The sequence below is a fragment of the Monopterus albus genome, unplaced genomic scaffold, assembly GCF_001952655.1.
Source record: "Monopterus albus unplaced genomic scaffold, M_albus_1.0 scaffold115.1, whole genome shotgun sequence".
NCBI lineage: Eukaryota > Metazoa > Chordata > Actinopteri > Synbranchiformes > Synbranchidae > Monopterus > Monopterus albus.
Window position 1 is genome coordinate 691,208 of NW_018127995.1, and position 13,741 is coordinate 704,948.

Below are 13,741 nucleotides of genomic sequence, written 5' to 3' on the forward strand. Positions count from 1 at the left end.
CCCTTGCTGCCCGGAGGGGGCCCGCCTGCCACTTCCCTCTCCATCTCAGCTCTGCTTACTGAGAGCAGTCAAACGGAGGCGACGTGGATAATGGAGCGTAATGTATAAACATATTAGCTCCCAGCTGTTTGTTGGGAGAAACATTATGTATGGAGAGAAGGGCAGCTAGACGACGGGCGATGAAGCTGCAGGAGGATTTGACCAAAAAGGAACAAGCTTCTGTAGCCTTTGGAAAACTAGAAGCTAATAATCAAACCTTTCTTGGTGAAGTCCATCTTTCAAGTAGATATTGTTTAAGCCTGTGTCTCAAACCATCTGCTCTCAACCTGGGGTCCGGGGCCCTCACAGGGTCTTCAGCTGCCAGATGACGACACGGTTAAATTCCTGTAAGGTTTACATCAGGACAAATGATCCGAGAACGTGTCAAACCACACCTCTACATGTGGACACAAACATCCAGTCGTCACCCAAACCTCCCCTGAATGGGAGTCTGGGCTCTGTGTGCACCAGAAGCCCTGCTTTAAATAACAATACGGCCCTTATTCTGCTCGTGTTTGTGGCGCTAGAGGGCTGAGGTGCTCTGGGTGCACTCTGAGAGGCCCGGCTCTGATTTATGTCATGTTTGCTCCCCACAGCTTTTAGACTTCACACACACAGCCGCGCTCCATAATACAGAGAGCCTTTCAGGTAATAAGGAAAGAGAGTGTGTGTGTGTGTGTGTTGTGGCCCCCCCATGGATTTAGATGATTAGAAAAACCAACCCTACTGAGCAGCTGGATGGGGAGGCGATCATTCAGAGTGGAGGGGAAATAAGGACACAAGAGGGGGACGGATGGAGTGAACTGTCACCAGAAAACAGGTTGGACTTAAAGAGCCGCGGCTTCGTGAACACTCACATTTCTCTCCCCTACTGAAATAACTCGGTCCTCTATTTCCAATAAATTACCTCCTGTGGTTCAAGTGAATTAGCAGAACCTCATCTGGGGTTTTTCCACTGAATTACCTGGACTTCACTCTTTATTTCAGTTTAAATAGTTGAACCTCCTTCCTCTATTTCCACTAAACCACCCCAACCCGATTCCCTTCACTTCTCCTCTGCTGCTTCATCCCAGTGTCTCTACTTGTAAGCTTCTAAACTGACTGTGGATACTGAATTTAAGTCTCTGGTGTGGCATCAAATTCACCATATTGCCAAGTAACTGGGCAAAGGCCTCATTTTTCTAACATCCATCCCAAACACAGACCGTTGCCGATAACAATGAAACACTCTCCATCGGGTTTTCACATGGAGCAGAATGACATGGCTGCAGCCTGAGGTTAGGGATGATTTTAAAGCTTTGATTTAAAATACCAACTGGGTGTCACTTCATATAAAAAAAGAAATAAATAAAAACTTTGAAAAATACCAAATCAAAGGAGCCCACTGAGTTAGAGATGCCCAGCTGCACCCGGACACAGAAACGTCCCATATGGGTGCACTGTTCCTCCTGCTACCGATTCAGGGGGATCCCACAGAAACATCACGGTCAGATCTGAACAGGAGCAACACACCAAACTGAAAACTCTCTTTCGAGCAGCAGAAACACACCACAGGAACAATCAAGGATCTTCCTGAAGTGTGAATGTGCAGCTTTTCTCACTTTTAGATGAGCACCTGTCCGCAACACTTAGACTCTGCAGGTCGTTCTCCTGCAGCTCCCGACATACCTTTGCTGGTAGGCGGCGATTCCCTGAACGCTCTGCGGGGTCCCGTTCGTGGCTCCGGGCACCGGCACGGGTACCCGACCCACCGGGGGTCCCGTCACCATCCCACCGCTTCCGCCGCCTCCTCCTACGCCTCCTGCCCCGGCTCCGCCGGCTCCCGAAGCCGTCACCTGGACGCTGAAATCCGGAAAGATCCTGATCATGGCTCCGGCCTGTCCGATGCGCACTCGCGTCTAGTTTAACGTCCCCCGGCTTTTCCTTCTTCCTCCCAACACAGACCTGTCACCAATCACTGGGATGAATAGAGGCGTTGATTCTGCAATGGAAGATAAACAACAATATTCTTTTCTTGTTTTTATTCTTCTTTAGACTTCGGACACAACTCTCAAGCAAATCCGGCTCATGGTCTCGGTGCGCAAAACAAATAATCAGTCACCAACCAACGAACTAACAGACAAACGGGGGCTAGTGAATGTTTAGCGCACTCACAGAAAAGATCATAACCGTTTGCTTCTGAGGTTTCCTCTCCTTCTTATTGACTCTATCCTTCAGAGATCATCCCCGTGCTGCTCCGGATCATGGTCCCGGTGCCTCCTCGGGTGCGCGCGGTCTCCTCCTTCTCTCTTCTCCTACTCAACAATCAATGGGATCAATGGATCGGTGGACCTAAGAGGGGATTTTGTCACCGACTGAAGACAGAAGAACAGTCATGTCCGTGCTGTCTTCTCCCGTTGCAGGAGCTCCGGACTCTCCTTTCTCACGCGGGCACCGCCGCCAGTTCTCCACCCGAGAAAGGCATCGTGTCCCCGCTGTCCTCCGCCTGATGTCCGCGGTGGGTCGGTGGGTGTCTGTGGTGGGAACCGAGGAGCTAGAGGAATGCGGTCGTTGGGTCAGTGAGCGCGCGGTTCTTAGCAGCACGAGCGCAGCAATGACAGTGGAACAGCGGCGGCGGCAGAGCCAGAGTGTGTGTTGGTATGTCAGCGAGCGCCTGCGTGTGTGCGCGCTGTCCTCTGCGCTCCACATGCAGGGAGAGAGAGAGGAGAGAGAGGGGAGGTGGGGAGAGAGAGAGAGAGAGAGAGATTGAGTGATAGTGCTGTTTGTTCAGCGGGAGGACATTTCCTCTGGCTTTACTGTGCCAAATAACGCGGGAGCTGTAAACTGGACTTGTATCAACGGCAGCGCCCACAACAATGAGCCCGTTTCAGAGAAAAGAGCTCGTGTTCATTAGCGATGTGTTTACCTCGTTAAGTCTTCAGATGGAGTTCAATGGCTAAATAAACAGGTCTACATCAAAACTTCCTCGAGGAAACGAGGGGAACCGAGTTTGAAGTGAACGAGCCTTAGAACTTGAACAAAACGCGCAGCAGTTCCAAAGCCTTGATTTTGGAGCAGACTCCATCGCGCTCTGTTGCAACCTTCATATCAAATCCACGCATTTTAAGCTCACAGGAAGTGGATAAGAATTTTATTTCAACCTCGGGACTTCCAGTATTCCCAGTGTTACTGTGGCAGCGTGGGAATGAAGCCACAGAAGAGGGGCTGCTTCATTTGATTTGTGTGGCCAAAAAGACGCACGGAGCTGAAGTCAAAAAAGTGTCAGTGTCTGTTAATGAATGAGGTGCGTTTGAGTGAATCAGGTGTGTGCGAGTGTGTGAAGTGTGTCCAGCTGCAGCAGCTCTGCTCTCCTCTCACTGTGTGTGATCAGACTCCTCAATTAAGTCACATTCACTCTCTCTCACTCTCTCTCTCTCTCTCACCGCCTCCTCCCCTCTCTCACTCAAACTCTCCACCTTCTCCCTCTCAGCTCAGTTCTCTGAACTGTCCACGTCTCACAGTTGTTTGGTCACTAAATTCAACTACAATAAAAACCTCTCAATCACTGTATTGTTGTGTTTCTAGTGGCCGTGGTTCCTGTGGTGTCACTGCCAAATCCAGACTTTGTACAAAAAAGGAACCTATGATTTCTGTTGGCATCACATGAAATCAACGCCGTTCACATTAGGGCATCTGAGGATTTCCTGGACACATCCAGAACCACGTCCCAGCCATCCTCAATGTCACACTGGGCTGATTGCACCCTGTTACTTCCAGTTGTACAGAGCAACTTCACCCAGTGATGAATGTGATGTGAGGATGTGGATCCAGGAAGTGGACCTTGTTGTCAGACTAACAACAGAACCTGCTGCTCATCCCAATGCCAGACAAAAACACACTCATGGTCACAAGAGCGACTGATTAGCCTGGTTTGGTCCAGTTTGGGTGACTGTGGTCACGACTGGCAGAACAGTCGGTTCTTTAAAGAAATGTTAAACGAGCACTTACTGGCTTTTTTAAGAGACTGACATGTTCAGACGTGTCAATCTCTTAGCCTATTGCTTAGCATCAGCCTCCCTGTCTGTGCTTCAAAGCAGACTTTCCAAAGTGGGTGGAGCAGTGGTTAGCCTGTCACCTCACAGCAAAAAGGTTCTGGGTTCGAGCCCTGGCCGACTGTGTGGAGTCTGCATGTTCTCCCTGTGCCTGCATGGGTTCTCTCCAGCTTCCTCCCACAGTGCAAAGACATGCAGCTTAGGTTGACTGGTGACTCTAGATCACCCATAGGAGTGAGTGTGTGGTTGTTTGTCTACATGTCAGCCCTGTGACAGACTGGCGACCTGTCCAGGGTTCATCAGTGAACGTCATAAAAATGCAGTCGTATTTGCTGTGATTTCCCTGTTCACTTTTAAAACAGCACCACTTCCTGTGGATACACTTGCAGACAGCTTCTCTCGGCAGGTTGGTTGTTGCAGCACCGAGACACTGCCTCAACGTCTCCTGTGTCTCAAGATTCAAGCTTCAGTTCTTTAACGTAGCTGAATGTGTTGGGGAGCTCACTCAGGACAGAAACCGGGTCACCCAACAAGAAGAAAAAGGTCAAAACCAAATGGTGTTATTGGTGAACGTGTCCAACATATATTTTGGTAAGAGGCTGCTGCATTTTAATAATTAAGAAGAAGTCCACTCAGTCACTCTTTGCTATTAGCGCTGCTCATATTCGGTGTATATGTACCATGCTAGCCTATAGCAGAGCAGCCAACAGGGTGAACTTCCTGTAAATGGATTCCAGCACATCACTGGCATGTCTTTTCTTCCTTTGGCTTCTTCTGTGTGATTCAACTTTGACATACTCCCAGTTGTGGCTCCACCTTCTGAGGATCAACTCGGGCTCTGGAACTAAAGCTCTCATTTGCATCCTGACGTTTTCAGCACAGGGAATCGAACACCCAACTTAGCTGGCTTTACTGTGCTCCTCCTCCTTATTGAGGCACATTTTCAATATTTCATCCTCCCGTGAACCTGCAGAGAGCCCTCCAGGACCCCCGCAGAGACTCCACGCCTCACTCTGAGAGCCCCTAATAACCTACAGTTCTCGTCTGTCCTCCGAAACAAAGCACTGCACTAATAAAACGTCCCAATTGAGCTGATTAAATACCAATAAAAACACACAGCTCGCCTCTGCCAGCCTGCAGTCTAAATTGGATCGCAGCTCTAAGCAGCAGCTCCTAATGAAAACCACCGCCGCAGCCCAGCCTCGCTCACCCACAATACAGTTTACCTCTCGCTCTCGCTGTAATGAAATCAAATGAATTGGACTGGAGGTTTCAGGGGAGACATGCTAGACCCCCTTATAGAATTAGGACTGAACTGTATGTGTGTTTAATGTGATGTGTGTCCTTGCATTTTCTAAGTACAACCACATGACCACCGGCTCATGATGTGCATTATGCATTTGACACAAGCAGCCTCTGCAGAGTGTGCATCTGTGTGGGTCTGCCTGTGTTAGTGCTGCGTGTGTTTACATTCCAGGCTGTGTTAGTGAGCTGTGACCAGGTGAAGTGCAGCAGACAGAATCAGGACAGTCAACCTGCTGTTATCCCTCAGGACAACACACAAACACACAGTCAGCCGGAGCTCCGGCAGCCAAACAACACACCCTCAACCTCCGCAAACACAAAAGTTTCTCCTGATGTCGTGGTGCGTTCAGGTGCCATTAGGGCTCAGACATTTCCAGCACTAACTGAAATGTGCCTGTAGCATCAAGTATGAAAATCTGCCATAGTCACACCTCGACTTTATAGTAGCTACATACTGGATGTTCAGTAAAGGAACAAGGGCCTCACAGTGACACAGGTGAGTGACAAACCCAAACCCAGTTGCAACTACCGCCACACAAAGTTTCCATGTTTCACACACGGGGGGTGGATGAACAGCCTCACAGTAGGGTGAGAAAAATGCCTTGAATTAATAGATTATTAATAATCAATGCTATTCTTCTTCTTCTTCTTCTTCTGGCTGTTCCTGTTAGGCGTCACCACAGCGAATCACCCATTTCCACCTAACTCTATTCTTGGCATCCTCTACTCTCACCCCAGCTAACTTCATATCTATATAATGAATGCTATTATTATTTATAATGTTAATGTTTGCTTGGGGGGGCTGTGGCACCCTGCCGCCCCCCTTTGATTATCTTATAAACATACAGAAACCAGCAAAACCTAGAAGAACTGGGAAGAACTAGATGAAGCACAGGGTTTAAATATTTGAAACTAAAGACAGAATCCTGGCTTTTCCCTGAAACATCAGGGTTTAGAACCTGTGGCAAACGGCACAGAAGAATTAGGACTGAACTGTATGTGTGTTTGTGTAAGAGTGTAAGAGTAAGACCCACTGTGAACCCCCCCCACCCACCACCACCACCACCATCAGTGTCCCAGGACACAATACATGTGGACTGGAGGGGGATCGAACCACCAGCCCTGCAGCTAGGGGATGACTCGCTGTACCTCCTGAGCCACGACCGCACCACAACTTTCTCTAATTTACACACACACACACACACACACACACACTCTCTCTCACGCACAGCAACCTCTCTCACACACACACAGAAATCAGCTGTCATCAGTTTCTCTGACTTGCTATAAAAACACAACAAGTCAATAATTCCCCGTCGTGTCTCTCTACATCCATTCTGGAGGCAGCCTGTCATTTCTGCAGACACGCATGCCTTTCTATTAAGCCGGCCATCAGTCCGTTAAAGATCATGTCTCTGTTTCCTCATTTGATTTCTTCTCCCCATCCTGGGTGACAGACAGCAGCTGACACAGAAATCGGTTTTTGTCCTAAAGACCCGACTGAAGACACAAACTTACAGTTTTCAACAAAATAAGACCAATGAACTAAAGGCCTTACTGTGATAGATGGCGAGCGTAGCTAACACTTTAACTTTACATTTCTAGAGCGTGACACCTCCACTTAGCTCATGTGTGAGTGGCCTCACCTCAGTCCAACAAAACAGGGGCAGAACAGGCCCGACCCCGGTTCACAGTGGGTCTTACTCTGCTGTTGGAAAGTCAATCGAATGGCCACAGATAGAAACAACTAGACACAAAGCAACCACAAAGACACACAAACAAGTGAAAATACACTAAATGAGTAAAGAGACTAAACATCTACGACACAAAATGAGTTTAAGAAAAGAGAGAAATGAAACCCGTCCCTGCAAAACTGTAGATTCCTTTATTCCAGTTTGAGTCATCAGCTTTTTGTTAGTCTAGAAGGACAAAAGACACTTCACTCTAAATGTGTGTCACTGAAGTTTCTGTCCTCGTAGTGGTCTCAGGGAGACAGACAGGTGGCCTGGCCGGCCAGTCAGGTGACAGGCCGGACAGAAAGCCGGAGACAGGCGCCCCCCCTGCCCGAAAATGACAGCTAAATCTCTCCCCCTGTAATCCAACTAATAATGTTACCCTCTTAATATTTCCCCTCTTCCCACGCTGATGGATGGGGTCAGGCTGCGATTCCCCCGGCTGAGGGCGCAGGTCAAAGCAGAGCCTCGGCTCTCTGCTCTGCAACTGTAATGGGAGCTGAAATATTAGTCCTCACCGCCTGCAGACGCCCTGACGCCTCAGCACAGATGATGAATTAACTGCTATGAGGAATTACAGATGGAGCATTTTGAAGACACACACTCATTTCCTGCGCATCTACACACCTCCACATGCAAATGATTGATAATAGACATCACTGAAATCAACTTTGTGTCTTCTTTTTATCCCCTCTCACACACACACACACACACACACACACACACACTTCCTTACGTATGCTAATGATTGATCGTGGGCTCCGGTCGATGCTGCCTCCATCATTGCTGTTATTTATTCAGCCGTTCGGAGCGGCTCTTGGCCTCTTGCTGTCTAATATCAAATTGTTTTTTAAATGCATTTTGACGACTGATGTGAAAATGCAATCAGGCCAAAACTATGAATCCATATTAAAAACACTCATAAACACACACACACACACACACACACACACACACACGGTTCCAACCACCAGGTTCCTCTGCTGCTTTAACGAAGCCACACTCTGCCGTCAGACAACCACTGCTCTGAAACTGTCCAAAGCAGCAGCAGCTTTGTTTTCTCAGCCTGCTGTGCAAGTCTCATAATGGGGCGACAGCGTTTCTGCTTTTCCTATGGTTAAGAAACCTCATGAGTAAACTGAGACCAGTGAATGTGTCCAACAGAAAATCTGCCGTCCAAGGGGTCTCACCGTCCTGCTGCCGCACATCCCCAGAGGACCCAGCGTGGACTAAGTTCTTGTTCTGTTGTTCACTTCACCTGTCTGCAGTCACGTTACGGCCAATCCTGTGTTTTTGTGAGGAGTTTTCAAAGACAGGAGCCAATGGGCTTGGAGCAGGGAGCCGCAACAGGAAGTACTGAAAGACAGGCCTACTAGTTACTGCTCTGGAAAGTATATTAAGTAACGACCCCAACACTGCCAGAGCCAGTCATCTGTAAAATACAGAGCAGTGCATTGTGGGATTGACAGCAGGAAGCAGTGCACATCAGAATCAGATGACATAACATCTGGGGGCAACAGTGTTTAGAGCTACACAGTCAGCGAGCGTGGGGCCCCCTGGACATGGAGCGTCAGGGGCCTTTGACCCAGTTTACTGCTTTTTACATTTATTACTCCAGGTGTCACTGTCCTCCAAATCCGAGGTCATGGTTCTCAGTCGGAAAAGGGTGGTTTGCTCCCTTCAGGTTGGTGGAGAGTTCCTGCCTCAAGTGGAGGAGTTCAAGTATCTTGGGGTCTTGTTCACGAGTGAGGGAAGGATGGAACGGGAGATTGACAGGCGGATCGGTGCAGCTTCTGCAGTAATGCGGTCGATGTACCGGTCCGTCGTGGTGAAAAAGGAGCTGAGCTGTAAGGCGAAGCTCTCGATTTACTGGTCAATCTATGTTCTGACTCTCACCTATGGTCATGAGCTTTGGGTCATGCCCGAAAGGGCAAGATCCCGGATACAGGCGGCCGAAATGAGTTTTCTCCGCAGGGTGGCCGGGCGCACCCTTAGAGATAGGGTTGAGGAGCTCGGTCACCTGGGAGGAGCTCAGAGTAGAACCGCTGCTCCTCCACATCAAGAGGAGCCAGCTGAGGTGGCTCGGGCATCTGTTTCGGATGCCTCCTGGGCGCCTTCCTAGGGAGGTGTTCCAGGCATGTCCCACCGGGAGGAGGCCCCGGGGAAGACCCAGGACATGCTGGAGGGACTATGTCTCTCGGCTGGCCTGGGAACGCCTCAGCATTCCCCCGGAGGAGCTGGAGGAAGTGTCTGGAGAGAGGGAGGTCTGGGCATCTTTGCTCAGACTGCTGCCCCCGCGACCCGGTCCCGGATAAGCGGAGGAAAATGGATGGATGTATGGATGTATGGACATTTATTACTTATTTTTTATTTTCTAACTTGACATGTTGCTCACCTGTAACTTGTTTTATTTTTCAGATGGTAAAATGTGAAGTGAAATCACCGTCAAGCTGGATGCCTTCATTTTGAATGATGACACAAACAACCACCACCACCACCACCACCAGGGGGTTTACCCCAACCTCAGCTACAGCCCTGCATTCAGTCTTGACCTCTGCTAATCCCGCAGTCAGAAAGTAACAGTAATTTATGAAACGTATCAACATAAAACCGTGTCAACAATCCGTGTTGCATTCAGGTTCAGTACAAACCGCTGCAGTGTCACCGACTGTTTCACGGCTCTTAGTTATTTTTACCTGTAGTGTCACAGGTGAACACGGCGGTAAACGAGGCTTCGACTAATGGACATTTTGCTCGGTCTCACTCCCTACTGCCCTTTGACCTCACGCTGAACGAATGCAGTGAAATGAAGTGGGAATCAATTCTCATGTTAACTCAAACTAAAGCTGAGCTGAAATCCTCCAGACTTCTGGTGTGTATCTGTAACCTCATAGTGACGTCGGGTTTCTACAAACTAGAAACATGTAGCACAACATACATCTACACCCACCGTAGATCACATGTGTCGGACTTACCTGTTCAGGTGAGTGTGCACATGCTTCCTCTACCATCACCTGGAGCACAGAAAGTGTGTCGCTGGCCGCTGTTCAACGCACTGAGATGAAACTGTGCCTCGGAAGCTCTTGAAAACAAACACAAATGAAGCCATGTTGTCGTTCTCTGACCCACTCTCACGTCGGTCCCCTCGTTCTCCTCCACAGGTGTGAATGATTACGGTCTTGATCCGTCGGAGCGGGTCGTGGCCAGCTGTGTGTGTGGAAACAACCCATTTCCCTCCCAAACGGAAACTTTTCGTGAAGAAACGGCTGATTTTTTTTGTGACAATGCATTTGTCAGATACTCCAGTAGGATTCTACAGGTTAGTTACAAAACTAGGACTGTGGTCACTGATTAAGGAGGTCAGAATCCCTCAGTTTATCCAAATATGATTTAAAGTGGCCATGAGCCTTAACAGGAAACGTGGACCAGGCTCAAACACTGACATTTGCCTCTTGTTGGTCCTCAGTGTCCCACTGTCTTCTCTTTGAATGCAGCACTTCTTCTTCTTATTAATATACAAATGTACAATATAACACAAACAGATAAACGTCCAAACAACAAGACTATGAAACAAAACTACTAACATTAGTAGTAGTTGGGAGCGGCTGTGGTTCAGGAGGTAGAGCAGGTCGTTTCCTAACCGGTTCGATTCCCAGCTTGTCCAGTCCACATGTCGAAGTGTCCTTGAGCAAGACATTGAACCCCAAGTTGCTCCCGGTGATGTCACCAGTGTGTGGATGTGTGAATGGCCAAATAGTGTGAAAGCGCTTTGAGTGTTCTGTAAAGGACAGAAAGGTGCTGTACAAATATAAGACCATTTACATTTGGCCCAAGTTGTGATAAAGCAGAATACGCTGACTGTGGTGGAATTATTCAGAAATGAACTGAGAGTCTGAACAGAACTCACAGACGCAACAGGACACAGTGTTTTCAGTGTAGGAGTAATGAGCTAACGTGCACAGTGATGTTCTGTTATGGGAATGGTCATAACTAGGATTTCAGAAATACTGTACACACGAGTCCAACAGAGGAAGTAGATGCTGTGTGTACAGAATAACAACCACAATGACAACATTACAAACTGTAAACATATATGATCCTCGAGGACACTGAGCTACTTGCAGGTGCCACCGACAGGCCTCGTCTCCAGACAAAGACCTGGAAAGAGGACTAGAAGTTCACACATAAAGGACAGAGGAACAAACACACAGAAGGAGACAAAGGGAAGGACATCATGAGCACTCAGAGAGAGACAAGTGTCTGGGACCGCTGAAGGACGAGGACCAGCACAGCCAGGACGGGCGATGGACATGGAGGAGAGAGAGGGGCACAGCCTGGAGGCAGCACACAGACGGGGCCAGAGGGATGCAGGAAGGTTTGCAGGAGAACATGAACTAGACTGTACTGACTACAGCTCCAACCCCCTGTGTCCGACCCCCTGTGTCTGACCCCCTGTGTCCGACCCACGGTGTCCGACCCCTCTGTCTCCGACCCCTCTGTGTCTGACCCCCTGTGTCTGACCCCCTGTGTCCGACCCACGGCGTCCGACCCCGTGTCGTCCTCATGAAGCCATTCAGTGACCTAGAGCTGCAGCCATGAGTCAGTTCACTGGTAGAAAATGAACCTCAGCTATTTAGAAGCAACAGTCACCGACATGTTCTGGTTCCACCTTCTTTAATGTGAGGAGCTGATGCTTTTCTTTGTCAGACATGAGAATCAGCTGAGTCTCTGTGGATCTGTTGGTTGGACACAACGAGACGTGTGGAGACGCCACCTTTGGCTCTGGAGAGTCACAGTGGGACTTTTCCCCAGTGTCTGACATTCTGGGGACAAACTGATCAATCAGATGATCAGGACGGTGATCAGCTGATCAGTGACCCTGCTGGTTGTGTCTTCTCTCACTTGTCAGTGTCTGTGGATTTATTAGAGACTGAGACTGACCCTCCAGCTGGGGAACGGTAACTAGCACAGGGTCAGGAGGAGTCAGGCCCATGGCAGCAGCTGAGAGGGAAGGTGTACAGGTGAATTTTAAGTTTGGATTTAAAGGCCTCAGCAGAGTCAGACAGTCTGGACTCATAGAACTCATAGGTGGAACTACACATATGACCTCAGCGCCCTGAGCTGCAGCTACGGCTCTGACCTGGGTCAGATGTTTAGGTCAGTGGTGTTTCAGCCGGACTCTGTGTGGGTGAGAACCCCCCGACGCTCCCTCCCTCCTGCAGTCGGTGTAAACCTCTGTTCATCTGCAGGGCGTCGATCATCAATGGATCACTCTGATTGTTGCGAACAAACTCCTGATGACTTCAGCGTATTATATACACCCCCTAATGTGGGATCAGCTTCTGAGTGAATCTGTTTTCAATCTCCTTCCATTTTCTCCTGTCATCCCCAGACTAAAGTACATTATGGTGCAGCTGATGATGAAGGGATGCTCTGCTCATCAGGGAGAAGAGGAGAGGAAAATGAAGAAGGGATTGCGGAGGCTTTCCGCTGCGCTACTAGAAGATCATTACAGGGTGGAGAGAGGCTCGAGAAGGTGCTTTACTCTGCGTGTGCGTGTGATTGAACACACACGTCGGCTCATTTTCATTCAACACTGATGCAAATGGTTTGAAACACATCCCCACCCTGCAGCATTCTAATAACACAAATACTTTTAAATGTAACTTTCATTCAGAGTGTTTCAGTGAACAGTGATTGCATCCCGTGGGCGAGTGAGTGTTTTCCTCCCCTGTCTGAATACCAGAAGAGCCGAGCGTCCGACGGCCAATCCTTCATGAGCAGCTCCTGTGGAGGCGGCGGCGTCACTCTCACTGTCTGAGGCTGGTTTCTGTCCTTCAGACAAAACTGTCTTCATCTCTTAGTCCTTCAATGGTCCCCGATGTAATACTAGTCTATTATTACTATTTCTGTTGGTTTACTTATTTGCATGTGAAATTCACCGTATTTATATTTGTTTCCAAAAATGATGTCTACATTTTATTAATTTGCAACAGGAAATGCAACTGGAGGAAAGTGTGACGAGCCCTGGAGGAGTTTTTAAACTGTTATGAGAAGATGTTTCCAGTGAACATCAGCAAACTGTTCAGTCTGTTTTCATTAGTATTATTATTTTATTGTTCACAGTATATATGCTGTTGCATTATGTGCTCTCTTGTATAGCACACGTATGATTTCTGGAGTATTATTTATGTAATGATATACTGTATAGTTTACCATACTGCTCTAGTAGTAGTACTTTTTTAAAATTACTATATTATTGCATGCTACAAATATTATTTACCATAAAGGTAAAATGTTATTTTAATATCATACTGTTAATATCACTATTGTTCATTGAGTATTTCTCAGTTTGCACCGTGTTACTGTTTGTCATCATGTTTTCCTTCAGGAGGATTAAAGCTGTGTCTTCTCTTAAATAACTTGATGAATGTTCTCTGATGGTGGTGCATTGGAGCAGTGGTTAGCACTGTCGCCACACAGCAAGACGGTTTTGGGTTCGAGCTCGGGGGCCATTCTACATGGAGTGTGTTCTCCCTGCGCCCGCCCAGGTTCTCTCCAGGTACCCCTGCTTCCTGCCACAGTACGAAGCCCGAGTTCCTCAGCAACATGGACACACCGGGACTCTACTGG

The 13,741-nt window shown here is 48.3% G+C and overlaps 1 protein-coding gene and 1 long non-coding RNA gene across 5 annotated transcripts in view; one reads left to right on the forward strand and one right to left on the reverse strand.

Moving 5' to 3' along the window:
- Window positions 1-10,224, reverse strand: part of npas3 (neuronal PAS domain protein 3) — a 276,234-nt gene extending 266,010 nt beyond the window's left edge. Inside the window, exons 1-3 of one of the 4 annotated variants that reach the window (XM_020611538.1) lie at window positions 10,084-10,224; window positions 2,194-2,714; window positions 1,708-2,020 (exon numbers count right to left, since the gene is read on the reverse strand). In XM_020611538.1, the coding sequence (XP_020467194.1) occupies window positions 1,708-1,907 (200 nt within the window). In that variant the 5' untranslated portion in view covers window positions 1,908-2,020; window positions 2,194-2,714; window positions 10,084-10,224. Of the gene's footprint in view, window positions 1-1,707; window positions 2,021-2,193; window positions 2,715-9,804; window positions 10,006-10,083 lie in introns of those variants that run through there. The other 3 variants (XM_020611533.1, XM_020611534.1, XM_020611535.1) reach the window with 3 other exon arrangements.
- A 122-nt stretch (window positions 10,225-10,346) lies between these two features.
- On the forward strand, window positions 10,347-13,261 carry LOC109966598 (uncharacterized). The gene is made up of 3 exons (XR_002275799.1): window positions 10,347-10,427; window positions 12,501-12,644; window positions 12,786-13,261. It is a non-coding gene; the product is annotated as an uncharacterized LOC109966598 (long non-coding RNA).
- Window positions 13,262-13,741: the final 480 nt, after the last annotated feature.